The sequence below is a fragment of the Bos taurus genome, chromosome 16, assembly GCF_002263795.3.
Source record: "Bos taurus isolate L1 Dominette 01449 registration number 42190680 breed Hereford chromosome 16, ARS-UCD2.0, whole genome shotgun sequence".
NCBI lineage: Eukaryota > Metazoa > Chordata > Mammalia > Artiodactyla > Bovidae > Bos > Bos taurus.
Genome location: NC_037343.1, coordinates 42,917,941 through 42,937,559, shown reverse-complemented (window position 1 = coordinate 42,937,559; position 19,619 = coordinate 42,917,941). Strand labels below are relative to the sequence as shown.

Sequence of the window (19,619 nt, the reverse complement as noted above, 5' to 3'; positions counted from 1 at the left end):
TTTTCCCAGCCAACCGTAAGCCCGCAGCTGACCCTCGTGGTGGCAGGCAGAGAAAGCCTGCTGTGGGCAGATGGGGTTACAGTACTCTGTGGCAGGTGTGTCAGCAGGGGAGCAAGTGCACAGAAGCACAGGCAGGCCTTGGAGATGATGTAGGCTCGCTTCCAGACCACCATGATCAAGTGACGGTCACAATGAAGCGAGTCACGTGAACTTTTTTGGTTTCCCAGAGTACAGAAAAGGTATGCTTATGCCATACTGTAGTCCATTAATTGTGCAATAGTATCATGTCTGGAAAAACCATGCACATGTCTTAATTAAAAAAGGCTTTACTGCTAAAAAACGCTAACCATCAGCTGACAACGCAGGGTTGCCACAAACCTTCAGTGCACAAGAACACGCGACATCTTCAAAGCGCAAACAAGGTTTGCCTGTATGTGGTGTGTGAGGGTGTGTGCACACAGCAAGATGTATAGTGTGTGTGTCTGTGAACTGGGTGTGAGTGATTATGCAGGCTGTGTGTGTGTGTAAGTACGTGTGAGAATCTGGGTGCACAGTGGATGTGCGTAAGATGCGGGTACATGTGTCCACAAGTGTGAGCTTCAGAGGCAGAAAGTGGGTCTCTGGGTCACCCAGTGCTGGACTCAGGGCTGGCAGTGAGGGTGGCGCACGCCTTACTTGACAGTGGAGACGGTCCCCGTGGTGATGGAGTCTGTTTTGGAGAAGGTTGACTTCAGGTACTCGGGAGTGTTGAAAGGCAGGGAGGCAGATGGCTCAGGGCCTGGCCCAGGGGCACTGGGAGCGGTGGGCACGCTGGCGAGGGGTGCGGGAGCCAGGCTGGGGGTGGGCGGAACCTTGGCGGGGCCAGGCTTCTGGATGGCCCGGACGTCGTACTTGGAGGGGCGCCCCACCTTGCCCGTCTTGAAGGCGATGGCCCCACCCATGTCGGGGCTGCCCTCCCCGGGTTTGAAGAGGTGCAGGTACTTGACGTTCTCCAGGTCGTACTTGGACGGCTTCTTGTAGGCGCTCCCGTTTTGGGGCCGCAGGTTCTCGCCCGTCTTCAGTTTCTGGATGAAAAAGTCGTACTTGGAGGCGCGGGCCACCAGGCCCTGCATGGGGACGCTGCTGTGCGAGGGCAGGGGCAGGATGGTGGCCTTGGTCTCCAGGTGCGTGGTGCTACTGGGAAGCCGCAGGCCGGGCAGGGGGCCCAGCGCCTCCTTGCCTGCCCGCCCCTCAGCCGTGGTGCCGTGGGCCGGCCAGGACAGCTGCTCGCCAGCCTTGAGCTTGCGGATGTACTCCTCGTACTTGGAGAACCGCGCCCGCTTGCTGAGGGCGTCCTCGGAGGCGGGCAGCGCGGAGGAGGTGGCCGCCTCGGGGGTGGAGCCCGCATGCAGCTTCTCAAAGCTGATCTTCCTGGCCAGCTCGTCCCTCGTGTTCTGGTCGTCGTAACCAAACATGCCAAGGAACTCAGTCATTGTGGAGGCCGCGTAGTCCCGCAGTGAAGAGGCCTCTCCTATGGGAGAGGAGAGGGGCTGTCACCTCTGGGAGGGAGCAGGGTAGCCAAGGGACAGGCCACCCCCAGAGAGGGAGAGGGCCGGCCTGGGGAGGGGCGGAGCAGGACATGATCTATGGACATTTGGCTCACTTGTTAGGTTTTACGACTCTTAAATTAATTTGTTTAAAAAAAAAGTAATTAATACTGGGGTAAAATAAAACGAGTTCATCAATGCCAGGAAAATCAATTTCCTAAATGTTCTGGCCGATGGCTTTTCAGTACATTAAACAAAGTTTCATAAATGTCTCCGCTCTCTCGCCTTGGCCTAATATGAAAGAGAAGTCATTTTACTGGAAGTAAGGCCAGATCTCAACCTGCCTCTGGGGTGGGGGTGGGAATGGGGGCTGGGGACAGGTAGGGTTGTGAGCCAGTGGCTGGGCAGTCAGGAGGACCCTTGGGGACCAGTCGGGGTGGGCCTGGCAGAGTTGGCCTGGCAGACCTTCACTCCCCCCAGAAATGGACACACAGACCCCTGATCCTCGGGAGGAGGACGAGGGGCTTGCCCGAAGCCTTCTCAGAACCTGTCCTCTTGGCCCCTCCCAGACCCCCAAGTTGCTAACGGCCCCAGACAACAAGGCCAAGGGGGCAGAGAGCCTGCTGATGTGAGGCTCAGACTCCCTCAAGGCCCCACCCGAGCCAAGACTTATGACATGGGGAGGCCTACAAACCTCCCTGCCACCCTCTGGTCACTCGTGTTCACGCACAAGGGTGGGCCACCCCGAGGAGAGTCAGGGCCGGAGACACAGCAGCTGACGGTCCGCATCTCTCACTCCAGTGTCCATGGCAGGGCACACGGGGAGTCCCCCGCAGCCACCTCCCCGTGGGGCCGTGCATGCACACACACTCTCACAAGCTCATGTCCTAGTGATCGTCCGAGACACACATACAAGTGTATCCAGACCACCTCAAACTCCACATCCAGCTTCCCAAGACTGTCCCATTTGGCCTGGGGCTGTTCCCTGGAGACGAACCCCCTTCCACACACAATGTGCCACCACTGCAAGCCTGTGGGACGCCCCCACCCCCAGGACGTGTCTTCCTGCGCACTCACTAACACCGACCACCAGCTATACGCCACCCCGAGTCAGGGGTGGGGACACGCAGGTGGGTGAGACTCGTCGGGCCCCAGAGGACATGTGTTCTCTCTACTCCTGTCTGAGCCTGCACACTCGGGCACAGAGCTCCAGGCTGGGAGGTCCTAACAGCCCAGCCAGGGAAAGGTGTGGCCAGCCCCCAGCAGCGGGCTCTTCTCCCACCCCCAACCCCACCCGGAGGTGGTCTGAGAGCCGGTCTGGGCTCCAGCACAAGAGAAAACCTAGCAGCATGTAGACAGAGCCTCTGCGCTCCTGGGAGGAGGGGAGGAGGGCAGTTCTGTGGGGTCTGGGGCCCTCCGGGTGAGGACAGAACAGTCATGGACAGCACCCGGCCCCCAAGGTGGGGAGAGTGACTCAGGGAACCAACAGATGGCTGTCCCCCTGGGCTGGCTGGCTGGTGGGCTGCCGTCCTGACCTCAAGCCACTTGGGGTGGGGGACCCAGCCTGGGAGGGGTGGGCTCTGGATGCTAGATTCAGTGGCTCAGGGACCAGGGAAAGGGGCTAAAAATAGCTGGAGGCAGCTGAGCCCTCGCTATATATGGCAGAGAATCAGAAGGCTTTGAAGGGCAGACGGCTTAGAGCAGGGAGGGGGCCAGGCAGGGGTCCCGGGGGCAGCCCAGAGGCCTGCAGTCCCAAGGCCACTGTGGGCAGCTTGGGCTCTGGCTGCCCAGCTCCAGGGCCCAGGCTGAGGAGCCTGCCTGGCATCATGCTGCCATCCCGCTGCTATCCCAAACCCGAGGGGGTGAGGCCTGGAGCCATGAGGCCACCGGCAGTTTCCAGCCCTGCCTCCTGATGTGCTGGCTCGCCACTCCCCCGGGAGGAACTGGGGCGCTGAAGGGACAGTGGCCCTGGTCCCTGTCCCTCCCCACTCCTCAGGCCCAGCACAGTCACCTTGTGTCTGGGAACGGCAAGGGCTTTTCCTATCAGAGGAAACTGAAGGTCACACTTTTCCTCATTGATCTTGCAATGTTTGTTAATTACTCTGTCACTGATGTGGCGAAGGATAATTAAACAGCTCTGTTTATATCTTATATGCATAATTATGTGGCTGCGCAGGGCTCCCCGCGCAGGGAGGAGATGCGCCCCTTGCTGCAGGGGAAGGGGAGGCTCGGGATGCTAGGCGCCCGCTGCAAGGAGGCTGGGGAGCTGAGGAGAGCCCGGGCCCCAAGCTCCAGCCCTGGCCGTGCCCCCTCCCACCCAGAACTGAGGTCCTTCCTCTGCAGAGCAGAAGGAGCTCAGGGCTGCTCTGCATCTAAGGACACGTGGACCCCAGAAGAGCAAGGCCTTAGCCATCTCGTGGGAGAGAGGTCAGCCAGGGGACCGTGTCCAGGGCAGGTGGGTGCAATGGGATCTGCTGGCTGGCTGTCCCTCTCCACATATCCAGGTACTACGCCCCCCAACAGGCTCCTTCCCAAGCAGGTACTTGTGGTGAGCCATCTACCCACACACTATCCATCCATCCATCCATCCATCCATCTGCCTGTCCACCCATTCATTTGTCTTCCTGAAGACCCACTGTGTGTTCAGCAGCTCATCGCAACCCTGCTCACACATGTGGAAAGCTGCTTTCTCAGGCCCTTCCCTTCTCACCCCTGCCACACCACCCCCCGCCCCAACCCCTGCCCGACTCCTCTCCCCCATGCCAGCCGTGACCTCGGCCCCAGCCCCCACCTCCTCAGGAGTCCTCCATGGGCCCTAAAGAGGGGTCACTACTTGGAGCAAGAGTAAGGGAAGAGGGCGTGCTCTGTAGACACACCACCCCTCCTCCTCGTGGGGTTCTGTCCCATCCAGGGCTTAGATACCCACCTGAAGCCTGCTTGGCACTGGGGCCACCGTCATCCTTGGAGGCTGCCCCGTCTGAGTTCTTCTCCTCCAGGACGCTGCTGTCCTTGGGGGGCTCTTCGCCGTGGTCCTCCTCGTCGCTGCAGCCCTGGGGCTGGACCATGTAGACGCCCTCGGGCGGCAGCTCCAGGCCCTCCCGGGCGATCCGCCCCAGCACAGGCGCAGGTGCCGGCTCCTCGCTGTACTCCCCGTTGACCCACTTCTCAATCACCGCCCGCCTCTTGTCTTCTTCGCTGCGGGGGGCCCGGGCCACCCCAGACTCGGGGCCACTGCGCTCTTTGTCCCGGGGCTGCAGCGGGCTGCCCTCAGTGTGGGCACCGGCCTCCCCACCCTTCTCCACCTCCACCTGGCGGCTCAGCTTGGCGCAGATGGCGTTGAGCTTCAGGCCGCCTTTGCGCTTGGCCGCCATCGCGGGCTTTCCTGCGGGCGGGTCGGTGCACCGGGTGCCTTCAGCTGTGGGAATGGAAGAGAGGGGTCAGAGGCACCGCCACCCACCTCAACAGCCCCACATCCCCCAAGCCAGAGGTCTCCCCAGTCACATTCCACCCCACTGCCCTGACACCAGGCATGTCTGTCCCCTCACTAGACTGTGGGTTCTATTCTCAGAGCCTGGCATGGACTCCGTGGTTCAGAAATATCTTGTAAATGAACGAACGAATGGACGAATGACTTCACGCACAGGAACAGTCTTCTTCTCAGCCCTGGCTTCTGGAAACACTTCCTCCCCGTGTCTGGCCCTGGGAGCCAGGCCAGCTGTGCCTCAGGATGTCACTCTGCCTCCATCAACTCCTGCAGCCCTGGGGGGCTTGGCTAGCCCCAGGCAACCCACTTTCCAGATCTGAGAAGCGGGAATAGATTGGGATTCCTCAGATCCCCAGTGGAATGCCCAGAGGCTGCCATTCTAGTGCCTCATCCCTGAGCATGACAGTGCGATGCAAACGGCCTGGAACTGTAAGTAGGCTGCCCGGGCACTGGCCACCTCCCTCTCGGCCACTGAGCAGGGTGCCCAGGGTCTTGGGAGGGGAATGGCAAGACCACCCCCATACAGCTGGAACCTGCCACAAATGCCAACCAAAGCTGACACACCTACACCGGTTTATTTGTATATCGGTCCATCTGTCTGTCCACCCATCCATTCAGCGAGCTCCTACATGGCAGCGCCAGGGGTGGGGCGGTGGCCACGGCAGACACAGTCGTGGCTCACACTCCCTTTCTGCACAGGGGGCCCCATCGAAGCCTCTAGATGGCAGGGCTCCCAGGGGGTGGGCATGGCCTCATCTCCACACAGCTCAAAAGGTTAAGCCAAGGGAGGAACTCTGCTCCCAGGCCCACAGTCAGAAGGGGCTTCACTATAACGGATCAAGAGCCTAAACACACACGCCGGGAACCCACTGAGAGGCTGACTCGGACAGAGATGGGCACACTTGGGCCAGGACCTCATCTGTAGGCAGACTTGGCTTGTGCACACAGATGGTGGCCCCCCGATACAGACAATGCCTGGCAGCCCCAGGTCCTTGTCTTGAAGCCAGCTGCCCAGTTCTCCCAGTCCTGTGGCCCTGGCTCTTCCGGGCCCCACCCTCACCCTAGCCGGATGCCCACTCTACCCATGTTTGTCCACATCTCGAAGTCTGCACTGCCCACACCCAAGTCTCCAAGCACCATCATGGGCTCTTTCTCAAGGCTCATTGACAGGGCCCTTCATCACACCATCCCACCTGACCTCCAGGCCAGCCACCAGGCTCTGTGACACCAGGCTTCCTCAGGCAGATCTATGGGGGGCAGGCTGCACCTGGGCCCCTCTGCCCCCGGCCCTGGTAGAGAAGGAGGGTGGGAGTGGGGGAGCCTGCTCTATTTTTACCAGGAGGTAAGCAGCCAAGTGTGTATGGCAGACAGCAAATGAATCTATAAATATTTATCCCAAGGAAGAGGGAAGCAGAAGCTCCCAGGGCTGCACTTGCTGCTGGTGACACCCCGTCCCTGGGCCCCCACCCATCCTGGAGCCTCCTGGCACTTGGGCCCACCCAGCCCTGCCCACCCTTTCCTGATGCCGGCCGTGTGCCTGGCTCAGTCCCTTGCGGGCCCCTACCAGATGTGCTGCAGCTGTGTGCCGGGGGGCCCCCCCAGCCTGCAGGCCCCGTGGCTCCGCCCACGCCCCCGACACCTGCCCTCCAGCTGCTGCTCTGCCCCGCCCACCTGCCTTCCAGATGCTGCCCTCCCTCTGCCTCCCGCTGCTCCCAGGGGTGGAGGTGGGGAAGGCATGTCAGCCTAGGGTGCAGGGCAGGAGGCAAAAGCAGGCCTTCCTTGTAAGTGCACACGCGTGAGAGTCTGGGGCTGTGAGTAGAGGGGTGTGTGTGTGTGTATAAGAGCTGAGGTTCAAGTTGCCTGCCCGCCTGCCTTCCGGCCCACCCCGTGGGGCCTTCTCCTCTACCCCTCCTTCAGGACCCTGGGACCTGCAGACTACCCCCCTCGTGGTCTGACCCCAGGCTCCTGTCCATGTAAACATTCCCCTGACTTTCTTCCCTAAAATATAAACGCCGTGGCCGGGCCTCAATGGGAGGAAGCCATCCGTCCCCGGCCCTGTCACTGCCCCTTTCATCTCCTTCCCGCCACCAGCCTGCCCGCTGCTCTATTTACACTGGAAACTTCCTCTGGGAACAATACTGCCCAGGAGGCCGGCTTGGGCTGGAGGGTGGGAAGGCACGGGGACTCCCGTACCGCTAACCTGAGACCCGGCTCCAGAGAGGAGGCGAGGGGCAGGGCGGCTGCAGTGGGCCCAGCTGGGCCCCGGGGAAAGGAGCAGGCCGGTCTCTGCCTGTGGGCTGCCAGCCCAGGGCGTCTCCCAGCCTGCAACCTCTGGCCCCAGGGACGCTGGATGGGCCAGGGTGAGCCCTGGGAGGCAGCACTGCACCATGGTGTGCCCTGGCCTCTGGGGCAGACAGTTGTGAGTTCAGGGCCTGGCTCTGCCCCTCGCTAAGCTCTGGGTTCTGAGCGAGCTTTCCCCACCATGAAAGGATTGCAGGACTAAGGTGACAGGGTGCCTGTCTGTGCCAAGCACAGGTCCTGACAGTCAAGCATCTGGGAAAAGGCAGCTGAGCTCTGGGAGGGGACAAACAGGCAAGTGTGGTGCCACCTCTGGGCACGAGATCCCTAGCTAGACCAGGAAACCACACCTGGGCCAGAAGAGGTTGCTGGTGGGGGCACAGGAGAGGCTGGAGGCCCAGGCTGTGGGCAACAAATGACCTCTCCCTGGCTCCCAGAAAGTCTCTAAGCCTCCCCTCCAGGGGCTCCAAACTCAACAAGCCCCCTGCAGGCAGCTCTGTCTCCAAGCTGGGGGGTCTTGCTCAGGGTGGAGAAAGGGAGGGGCAAGAACTGGCCTGTCTTCACACCTGTAGGCGCTAGTTCATGGTGTCTCACCATGACCCCGTGAGGCAGGTACTGCTGTCGTCCCATTTGACAGAGGAGGAAGCTGACCCTGGAGCCGTGCAGACACTCCAGAGCCCGAGCGCCTGAAGGCCAGGGTGCAGCAAGGTGCGGGGCTGCCACCATGTCCCCGTGGCGGCTCCGGAGACTCCAGGAAGTCCCAGGCCACCCCGAGAGGGCTCCTCTCCACTCCTGCCCATCTCCTCCTCACCCCCCTCCCGGTTCCCATAACACGGAGCCCCCTAAAGTGTTAACTGTGATGGGTAAAATGGTGCAGCAGATTGCTACAATAAATAATTTACTGATATTTATAAATATGCAAATCAGCCAGCTTCAGAAATCGAATGAAGGGAGGGCCTCGGGAGAAGGGCCCGTTATGGCAGGAACCGCATCACTCCCTCCACAGGCTGGGGAAGGCCAGGGCTACTGCCAGCTCTGGGGGAGGGAGGGGGCTCCTCTAGCTGCACCTGGGCCCCTCATCCCTGATCCCTGGGGACTAAGCGGGTGGCTGGATTGGTTCCACCTCCTCTCCTGGTCAGGGCCAGGTCCTTCCTAGCCCTGGGTAGCCTGGGCTCAAGGGGACCGGAGACTCCAGGGCCTGATGCCCACGACTGGGTCTCAGAGTCAGCCTGGGGCGGTGGGGTGGGGGCTAGTCCCCAGGGGCTGGCAGGGCTGGCAGCCCCTCCCCACCGGTGAGTAATGTGTTTTGGGGCCGGGCGGACTGTCAGCTACCAGGCTCCGGGTGCTTTATGGGCTCTGCCTGGTGGCTCTGAACTCCCTGGTAGGAAATAAAGTTCTCCCTGCGCGTCCCTTCTAAACATTTCACTCAGTGGAAACGGTGTTTAAGAAAAATGAGGACATATTTCTTCCTAAGGATGCAGTGTCCCCTTTGGGCGGCCTAATGCCCGCTGTATATCAAGAAGTGGCGAGGCAGGGGCCAGGTGCCCGTCCCCTCTGGTGGGGGTGGTCCAGGGGGCCGGCCTGTCTGCTGCCAGGTGGCTCGGGGGCCACGGGCACCACTAGGCCACTCTGGTGGCCGCCCTGGCCCGCACAGCATAGAGCAATATGGTAGCTGGCACCCTGAGCACCTCCCCTGCGCTGGGGACAGCACTGGGTAACCACTCAGAGCCTCAGTGACACACCCACCCCCATCCCAGCACAGCCATCATCCTGACCATTTCCAGATGAAAAAGCAGAGCCCAGTGAGGCTGTCAACTGTCGTAGTCATCCAGCATCCGTGTGAGAGCTGGACTCAGACGTCTCACCATCTGAGACCCTAGGTGTACCTCCCACAGCCTCCCAACCAGGGTGGCAGCAATTTCGGAGCCTCCCTGCCACCCGTAATGACTTGCACTTGATGGGCCACCAGCCCCAGGGCTGGGGTGCCGGGGGCTGAATTCCGAGGACACGACAAGAGCAAGCGGACTGCCCTGGTTCCTGCCAGGATGGACGGTTCAATTTAGACCAGGGGGCAGATGCTTGCTCAAGTCATTACAAGTGTGATCACTGTGGTGAAAAGTCTCGGTCCCACAGGAGTGGTGAGTCTAGGAAGCAAGGAAGGGTTCCCAGAGACACCTGTCCTGGCTCTGCTCCCCCACGAGCTCCCTTGGGGCCCCACCATCCCCCTGCCTCCCTCTTCCCCCTACCACGCAGCCCAACTCTATCTTAACAGTTCCAGCCCCGTCTCCCCAGACACGACCTGTGCCCTAGGAGAACAGGGGTGTCCTTCCTTCCCTCTTGGGCCCAATCCTGTGCCTCACTTGGCAGAGAGGAGCAGCCACTGCTCCTCGAGGCCCTCAGCTGGGCCCCCTGGTCCCCAACAGCTCCAGGTGGGCAACTGGGGGGGCCCAGCTGCTGGGCCCTACGTGTGCCCCTTGGTTTATTTATTTATTATGATTTTTTAGTCCAGTTAAAAGGTTTACTATCCAGACGCGTCTAAGTGGCCTCACTTAGCGTAAGTAACTCTATAAATCAGGGAAACTGTTAGCATCCACCGCACAGGCTGGCCATCAATCTCCCCCAGGTCACAGCCAAACAGGAAGGGGAGAAAAAAAAAAAAAAGAGTTACCACCCAGGGGAGATTTAAAACACACACACACAGCGCACACGCAGACTGTGCGCGCGCACACACATTCAGGCGTCTCGGTATTTGTACAATCACATTATAGTCACATGTGTACACACACAGCGGCCCGGAGACTGGCTGTGCCGCGTGCGTCACGACATGGATGCACGAACGTGGCTACTGCAGCCCGAGGGGGACACACGTGAGGAAGGGGTGAGCCCCCAGGGCTGCGCTCTCAGTGCCTGCGCCGCCCTGCCCAGGCAGGCGGCTCTGGAGGGCGGTGGGACCAGGAGGGGCTTCAGCTGGGTGCTTTCCCCTTCTGTGGCCTCTGCCTCTGCCAAACCCCAAGGGGCCAAGCTTTTCCCTTTTGTGTGCGGGAGGCAGGGAGGTGGTGCCCAAGGACGGGGCAGGGAGGTTGTCAGCCCCAGGCCACTGACAGGCCCTCGTCCCCTGTACCCAAGGCTGGGCACACCCCAGATGCAGCACGTGACTCAAGGAGGGCAGCACCATCCGGACGATCGACCAGCTTCGATGCAGAGCCCAGGACGATGCCCGGCAAGGCGAGCTTTCTGCAGCAGCCTCAGGAATGCCTCACCTCACTTGAGATGTGGCTGGATGCACAGAGCTTGGACACAGGCTCCCTCCCTGTCCCCAGAGAAGAGGCCCCAGACCTAGAAGGCCCCCACCAGGAACGGGGGTGGGGAGGCTGCTCCTGGCATTCTCTGAGGGTCCCCAAGGCCAGGCCGGGCAGTCCGAGGGTGGAAGACCCGCCCAGGCCCACCGCCTCTCCCACCTCGCCCAGAGGCCTCCCCGGCTCACCCGCCCGCCTGCCCGCTGCATCTCCCCATGAACTCTATTTCTCTTTCCTCTCTGAAAACAACTGAGCTGTAAATACTGTTTAACCTTCTCCCCCCCTCCCCCCCACCCCCTCCCCTCCGCACTATAAAAACACAAATATGCCATAACTCAGCCGGCCCGGCCGCCCAGCCTCCAACATGCCCTGCGCCCGGGCCTCTCAGGAAGGTCATTACAAACGACTTTCCGATTCACTGCTCCTGAAATAATTTTGTGTATTAAAACCTGAATCTGCACTTTCTGGGGCCGAAAGCCTCGCTTAATTATGGCGGGTGTCCTTGGGACGGACAGTGATCCTTCACTCGCCAGCCCGCGCTCCAGCCCTCCGCCCGCCAGCCCGCCCCCCTCCCGGGGCCCAATCTGTTTTCAAAGTGTGTCTGTCCTTTATTAAATTGTTTTCTTTTCCACATTATCAGTTGCCATGGAGACCTCATCTCTCGGATTATTTGAATTTCATTATATCTATTGATTTGGGAGCATTTCATCTTTTTTATTGTTTTTCTGTCAATTTTCAAAACGAATAACCATCTAATTTGCGTCAGTGCTGATTATGTTTGTCCCTCAATAGAGGTCGGCAGCTGCGCTGGGGAAACAAATCAATGAAAAACCATCATAAAACTCCCCACTCCAGTCTCCAGGATGTGTGGGTGACATTCCACGCCTGCGAGACACACACTCATCAGCTCCAAGTTCGGCTACGGTGGCGGCTGCTCCTCTCCACGTCCGCCTCCTCTGGCCTTAATATTTAATTCTGCGATTTGGGGCATTATTAGTGGTGTTTTTATTAGTGCGTGTGCATGTGAGTGTGCTGTTGCGTTAATTTGTGGGTGAGGCAGGGAAACCCCGGAGGAGGGCAGGGTGGATGGTGCTGGGGGTGCGGTGGGAAGTGGAAAAAAGGGGGGACGCCCAGAGGAGAGGATGGGCCCCAGGACCACCGGGAGGATCATGATGAGGGCTTGGAAAAGGGGGGATGCAGAAGTGGGACTGAGCCAAGGGGAGGAGAGGAGGGAATTCAAATTGCTTACTTTGTTGGTTTTTTTTAAATAATTTATGCAATTTTAAGCATTTATGTATAAATTTTTTAATAAGCCACCCTGGAGCAGGATGGCCATTAACATCCCAACGTCCTTCTGTCCAATGGGCTGGCGGAGAGGATCAATTTCTGAGAGTACTTTCCCTTTTTTATGACATGATAAAATGCTTTTAAAGCAACTTACACAAATATGGAAATTTTTTTTTTCTTTTTTTCCCCGTCCCCTCTCCCTTCCCCTAACAGCCTTCTTATCCACCGGGGATGGGGGGGTGTGCGCACACGCACACTCGCCACTCGCGCTCACGCTCTTGCTCCTGCTGGGGGAGGGGGCGGGGGGCTGGCCGGGAGAGAGCCCCAGTTCTAACTGGAACTGGCCGCCTGTCCTTCTAACAAGGGCATAAACTTTCATTACCCATGCACGCAGTCAAAGACAATTTAGGGAAACGCGCTGCTCGGAAAAGGAAAACCTCAGCGATTCGTGGCCCACACTGCCGTTGCCATCTGGGGGGCTGCTGCCACCTCCAGCCCCCAGTGAGAGGGCGCCAGAGCCCTGAACCTCGGGCCCTGCCCGGCAGGAGGCGGGGAGGGGCCCCAGAGGGTCACAGCCACAGAGGGAGAGGAGGGACCAGACAGAGCCCTGGGAACACCCAGCCTGGGGAGGGGCTGGGCCCCGTGGTCATGCTCCCCCCACACCCCTTCGCTAACCTCAGTCAGGCATGAGCCCGTGAGGGTAAGCACAGGACTCCAGGGCTGTCCCAGAGTGGATGCTCAGCTCTGTGGATGAACAGACAGAGGGACCAAATGAAAATGAAGCAGGAAATTGTCCAGATCACAGGGGTCCACGCTGGAGACTCACGGTGCCTGGGAAAGGCTCCCTCTCCAGGTGTCACCTCCTGCAGAAGTGGGTCTGGGGCAGGAATGCTTCTGCGTGTAAAGGATCAGGGCTACCAGAGGAAGAAGGGGTGTCCTGGCCACTACCACCCTGACCCTACACTTGAACCCCTAACTCCCTGAGATGGAGCCAAACCTTGTGAGGAAGAGGGCAAGTGGCTTAAGACTTAAGGACGATCCTTATTTCCATGTCCCCATTGCCTTCCAGACCCTCATCCTGAGGGCTGGGGCAGGTGGAGGGCCTGAAGGGTGCCCAGTCCCAAGACTGAGAGGGATGACCCTGGTTCCCAGGGAGGATTGGGACTGCGTTCACCCTGCTGAGCCACACCTGGGCAGCTGGACTTTCAGTTCAGTTTCAGTTCAGTCGCTCACTTGTGTCTGAATCTTTGCAACCCCATGAATCGCAGCACGCCAGGCCTCCCTGTCCATCACCAACTCCCGGAGTTCACTCAAACTCACGTTCATTGAGTCAGTGATGCCATCCAGCCATCTCATCCTCTGTTGTCCCCTTTTCCTCCTGCCCCCAATCCCTCCCAGCATCAGAGCCTTTTCCAATGAGTCAACTTTTCGCATGAGGTGGCCAAAGTACTGGAGTACTTTGTCACCTCCTGCAGAAGTGGGTGACATCTTTAGCATCATTCCTTCCAAAGAACACCCAGGGCTGATCTCCTTTAGAATGGACTGGTTGGATTGATCTCCTTGCAGTCCAACGGACTCTCAAGAGTCTTCTCCAACACCACAGTTCAAAAGCATCAATTCTTTGGTGCTCAGCTTTCTTCACAGTCCAACTCTCACATCCATACATGACTACTGGAAAAACCATAGCCTTGACTAGACAGACCTTTGTTGGCAAAGTAATGTCTCTGCTTTTCAATATTCTATCTAGGTTGGTCATAACTTTTCTTCCTGGCCTTTAGAAGCTTCCAAATAAGATAAACTGACATTAGAAACTTGGTGTGTATGCTATATCACTACAGTCGTGTCTGACTCTTTGCGACCTCGTGGACTGTGCCCTGCCAGTTTCTCTGTCCATGGGATTCTCCAGGCAAGAATACTGGAGTGGGTTGCTATGCCCTCCTCCAAGGGATCTTCTAGACCCAGGGATCAAACCTGTGTCTCTTATGTCTCCTGAATTGGCAGGTGGGTTCTTTCCCATTAGCATCACCTGGGAAGTCCTAGAAACTTGGACCGCCTCTTAAAAACGTGTCACTTGAAGCAAGTTACATCTCTGCCCTGGACATCCGTGTCCTCACCTGAGATGCCGGATTGTTGAAAAAAGAGGATGTAAGGTGACATGTCTGGCACAGTGCTGTGCAGCAGGGTGCCTGCCACTGTACTGGATGGTGACTGTGGACAGGGTCCCCGCCTTGGGAGCAGGAAGGGCTGTTGCGGTCAGCGCAGAGTCCAGCCCTGCACGGCCCAGCCTTTGCCCAGAGATCTGGGAGGCCTCTTCCTGCCTCCCCCTGCACCCCAAGCTCAACTTTCTCCTGGGACACTTCCACCCTGGAGCCCCCGAGCATCTCTCCTGACGCATCCCATTCCCTGGTGAGCCTGACCATGGGCAGCCCAGGAAGGGCCCCACGGTATCCTCGACCTTCAGCGGCAGCCACATGGGAGCACCCCTGGGGTAGCCTGTGGTCAGGCTACCCCAGCCCTCTCGGGATGCGAGTGGAGCAGGGCTGCGCCCACCCTCCTCCTCACTGGTGCTCAGCCCACCCTCTACCCCCCAACTGTCATTAAAATAACAAGTTTCTGTTACAATCTAAACATTCCCACATCACATAAAGGGTTATATTACACCCGAGTCACTCCCGGGCCCGTGTTTGCACAGAAAAGCTCACGGCAGGTCCCCCCTCCTGACGAAGTGACTTATTAAAGTTTAAACAGTAATTAACAGAACAATAAAAATAAAGGGATGTTTGGGGAGTCATAGCGCACACAGGGTTTTTGGCAGTGCCAGCAGTTTTTCAGTGCCCTGCGCTGGCAGCAAAATGCGACTGTGAAGCCAGGGGGGACAGAGGGCTGGGCCAGGGTTGGGCCGGGGAGACTCCGGGCCTGGAGGATGAGAAACTGAGGCTGGACGGGAGGGAGGGGATGAGAAGGCTGCTGGGAAGCCCTTCTGGAATCCGTGGGGCCACCAGCCCCGCCAGGATCCTGGGTGGCAGGCTGGGCGTGGGGGGAGCAGGAGCAGCAGTCTGATAGCCACAGTAAGTCCACCGAGCTAGGCTGCAGAGGCTCTGTGATGCCAGGGCCCAGTTTGGCCCTGGGCCTTGCTGGGAGTCCAGTGCCCTGGTCACATCCAGCCAACGCCAGCATGGACCTGACCGGGGGAGGGGGGTTATCGGGTACCCTGGTCCTGTGGGCATCACCAGACCCTGCAGCTATTCATTCCTGGGGCTGGACCCTGACCACTCTGGCTTCTCTCCCAGTCAGGCAGGGATTTTTCCCTGTTCCTGTGCTTGGGGCACTGTAGTGCTGAGAACTGTCCCAAAGCCCCTGGCCTCTACTAAGCATGAGTAAAGACTCAGGGGGAGCCTTCCTCTCCACCCTCTGGGAGGTGGAGACCAGCTGGCCCACCATCGCTGGGTCCTGCCTGAAGGGAGGAAGCACCTGGCTGGCTAGGCCAAAGTGGGCCCCACTGGTAGGCCCTTGATTTGCAAAGGTCCTCAGGGAGCCAGCCCTGGGGGGCTGGCCTAAGGCCAGACCACTCATCTTTCGCCTCTCCTGGTCTACCTCCACAAATTCTACCTAGATACTTAGACACCTGGGCTGGGGGCAGACAGAGATCCTGAGGGATGGGGGAAGGGGACAGCAGAGAACCAGAGAGGAGGGCCTCCACCTGGACGAGGCCAGTGAGCTCGGTACTGTTTTCTCAATGACTTGGGAGCTGGGGAAGGAGGGACTGCAGGAATGGTAAGTGGCCACAGTGCACACGTGTTATCCCACGCTGACCAGGCGATGGGTACCAAAGTACTACTGGGCAGGCCCTGGACACACCGGCCCCCAGGCTGCCCTCTCACTTCTTCCCGACTCCCCAGGCCCTGGCCGTCACAGGCTGTGTTGCCGGGTGCTCTCGCAGGCTGTCCTCTTTTAACCCAGAGCTCACAGCCAGTCTTGCTGCCCTCGCCAGCCCTTCTTGTCCAAGGAGAGCCTCTCTGCAGTCACTGTTCTCACCATAGAACGTTAGTTCTCCAAAGTGTTTTTCAGTATGACATCCCCAACTCAGGTTCTCCCCACGAGAGCAGAGCAAACAGTCAGTGTGGGGCCACCATGAGGACCATGACAGCAGTCTCCACCCTTCTCTTGGCCTTCTCCATCTCCCTTGGGTCTCCGTGAGCCAACCTGCCCTCCCACCTGCCTGGGGACCCCAGTTCTGCCATAGCCTCCCTCCACCCTGGTGCCCACCATGGACAGCCTGCACGAACGTCAAGCCCGGAATGCAGCCTCTGGCCCCAGGCAAGCAGCCCCACCAGGTCCTGGCACCAGCTCCCCTGCTGGTTCCTCCACATCATAGCTGCAGGGGCTGACAGGAGCGGCTGCAAGCCGTGCATGGAGGCGAGACGCTGGGCTGAGTTGAGAGGTTCTCTCCAGCCTCATGTCTCCTGGGACCAGGTTCCCAGGCTGCTGGCGTGCATAGAGGGCAGGAACTCGCCCAGGCTGGGCCTTCATGGTGCCTGGCCATGCTGCTGCCTCCCTGCAAGGCCCCTGCAGATCCAGCTGGCCAGGGAGGATAGGGCCCCAAGGCTCTCAGTGCTGCCCAGGATCTGGGCACAAACTGTGCCCCAAAGACATGGAGAAGAGCCAGCAGCTTTCCCGCTCCCTCTTTCCCAGGCACAGTTCTTTGGGGCTCCACCCCTTGCCCCAAGATGAAGGACTCTTGGTGAGGGGAGAGTGACACTTCCCAAGTGCGCAGCTGCTCTGCTCAGGAGCCAGGCTGCAAAGAATGACAGGGGCTCCAACGCCCTGGCCAGAGGAGGCCGACTGAGTTACCCAGCGTCAGGGGCAGGGAGGGCGTGCTGGGGGTTAGGAGGAGGACTGGCAGAAGGCAGGGCCCCAAGGACGGCAGGTGGGGACAGAGAACTTCTAACCGCTGTGCTCTAAGGCGGGCAAACTGGGGACAGGTTGCTCATTCTAATCCACTGTTTCTAGAATCCCCAGCTTCTCCCCGGCCCGCCACAGCCCAGCAAGGACCCCTGGCTGGACAAGGTGCTCCCAAGTGTGGCAGCTCTCGGGGCAGAGGCTGTCCTAAATGTGTACAGAACTTTAGAACCAGAAGGACTTTGAGGCCCAAGATGGCTGAGAGACTTGTCGAAAGCCCAGGTCACTCACTTGTCGGGACCAAACAAATCCAGAAACCCAATTTCTCACCTAGGCCCTCTCATGACAAATGATCACACTGCTCATTTGTGTTTAAAAGTTGAATTTCCTGCAGCCTTGAAGACAAGTCCCCCCGCCCCCCCAGGGCCCATCAGCCCCGAACTACACAAGGGTTCCCTGCTGGAGAGGCTTTAAGCCCCTCACTCACTCCCCTGGGCAAGGACCCTGGATGGCTCTAAAGCAGCCCCCCTAGGGTGCAGGGCCGCAAGTCAGGCTCCTCAACTCACTCAGGGAAGCACAAATGGTGTCTGGCTCTGTGACCTGGCTTACCACAGGAAATGGGCAGGACACCTGGATGGGTGACAACGTGTTGCAGGAAGGGACTTCCTCTTTCAAGAATTGGGACGACCCCCCCACCCCCGCCACCCGCCAGAACTTGTGAGCTGTGCTATGAAAGGGAATCAGGGCAAGCACCATTCTGGGAGGAGAGGAGAGACCTGGCAGAGACAGGTCCGGGGCAGGTAAGCACAGCCTCCGGGAGCCCCCGGGAAGAAGGTGGGGATGGTAGCAGGTGGCAGAGGGGTGCTGCGGATGATGTGCTGCCCCCACCCTCCCTATAGCCCATCTCCACAATCCCCCAGCTGAGGCCAATGACGACGACATGAGGGGACTAATTTAGGAGTATTTTTAAAACTGTGGCCCTGGTGGAGGGGTTTAGCAGTTGTCAGCCATCTGGAGTAAGGAATTACTGTCACCTTCCTGATCCTATAGTCCCTAAACCCAAAGCTGGTTACAGCTCAAGGGGGGAGGCAGCAGGTGGGTGGGGGCTGGGGCCTGTCCCAGGGAGATGCCCACAGGCTAGAAGCACCTTCTCTGCCCTCGGAGGGGGCCTGGGGCCGGGGGAGGGGGCTGGAGAGCCCAGTGTCCTCTGCGCCCACTCGAGCTCCCCCGCCCGCTCACGCACGCTCACTCCCTGGGCCATGCCGGCTCGCGCAGGGGCCGTCAGGTAAATTAGATCTGAAAGCTGACAATTTCTGACCATATTTCCTTGATTATTTCAAACAAATGCACAGCAGCCGCTGTAAGGAGATTAAAGTGACATAAACGTCCCGAGTGGGAGGGGGGAGGGCAGAGGATTCAGGTCACCCCCATCCGTCCCCCGCCTGACAGACGCTATATCGCTATCCAATCCAATAAAAAATCCCCCCCTTTTGCTTTAATTAATTTTACAGCTAGCTTGCTTAATTACTTTCAATCAAAATCCTCCTGCCATCGCAAAATTAGAGATGGTTGAGCTCCATTAGCCTAAATTCTTCATTTCCATATAGAAAAGAGGCTGTCTGCATAGCCAGCCTGGGCACCCGGCAGGACAGACGCCCGTCTGCCCGCCCGCTGCTAGCCAGCCCACTCCTGGCTTCCGCTCCATGGCTATCTCTAGTCCATGTATTTCCCCTCATTATCTTCTGTCCTTGCTCCTTGGGCTGAAAGGTGAGGTCCCAGATGGGGTACCTTCCCCACTGGCCCCCACTCTTCCCCTGACTCGTGTGGGGACCGTAGAGCTGGGCTGGACTGCCAGCGTCAGCTGCCCCTGGCAAAAGGAGGGCCAATCCTGGGGTCCCTGATAAGGGGCACCCGCTGCTCCCAAACCCATGGGAAGACCCAGGGCCCTCTGCCTCATCCATCTTCATGAAGCAGACCTCCCAGCCAGGCAGGACCACTTCCAGCCTTGGACTTGGCCCCTAGTCAGTAAAAACCACCAGAACCCATGTTACCCGGGGTCACCTCTCTGCTGACTCCTGGCTGGAGTCCTTGCTCACTATCAGAGCAACCCCAGGGCTAGCTGTCTCCATGGTGCTAACAGGCACTATAGCAGCTCCCATGTTCTCCAGGGGGCCCCATGAAGGCCCCTGCTCACCCTCCCATATCCCTGGTTTCCAGCCTGTGACAGCTGCTTGGGCTCCTCCACCCCCGGCCTGGGGCAGGTGGGTGGCAGGTCTGGGCTCCATCCACGTCCTGTGCTTGCACCAGCTCCCTTCTCCTCCCCTCCTCCTGCCTCCTCCTCACAGCCCCCAACCTCAACTCCAGAAGCTCCACTTCAGGTTTTCCAGGCTACAGCCCTGAGTGTCACCACAGGGTCCAGCCCAACCTGGGCTCCAGCTGATTAAGGATCTGCAACAGGATGTAAGGATTACAATAAAACCTGGCTCCGGATCTACAGGGGCCCGAGGGCCAAGTTTTGGCCCTTGGACTCCCCTCACCTCCCCTTTCGACATACCCCCTCCCTCTTAGCTGCCAAGGGCCAAGAAAGCCTGGGCCTCTGGGTCCTCCATGGGGTCCTGGTTGGACTGTCGATGACTGTCATGGGTAGCATGTGGGACTCAGGCCAAGTCTGGTGGGAAGGCAGGACTGGGAGGGGCTGGGGAGGGGACTGATGGCTGAAACCTGCCCTGGACCCTCCACAGGGACAGGAAGCCAATCTGGTTCTCCCCCTCAGAGAACCCACAGGAAGGTGGGGTGTCCTGGGTCTGACTTCTGGAAGCTCTTAGTGAG

At 59.1% G+C, this 19,619-nt stretch overlaps 1 protein-coding gene across 5 annotated transcripts in view; it reads right to left on the bottom strand.

Moving 5' to 3' along the window:
* Nucleotides 1-19,619, bottom strand: part of CASZ1 (castor zinc finger 1) — a 155,340-nt gene that overhangs the window by 22,869 nt on the left and 112,852 nt on the right. For all 5 annotated transcript variants that reach the window (XM_059875712.1, XM_059875714.1, XM_059875713.1 and 2 more), the window contains 2 exons: nt 4,453-4,941; nt 676-1,510 (listed from right to left, as the gene is read on the bottom strand). In XM_059875712.1, coding sequence (XP_059731695.1) covers nt 676-1,510; nt 4,453-4,941 — 1,324 coding nt within the window. The remainder of the gene's footprint in view (nt 1-675; nt 1,511-4,452; nt 4,942-19,619) is intronic.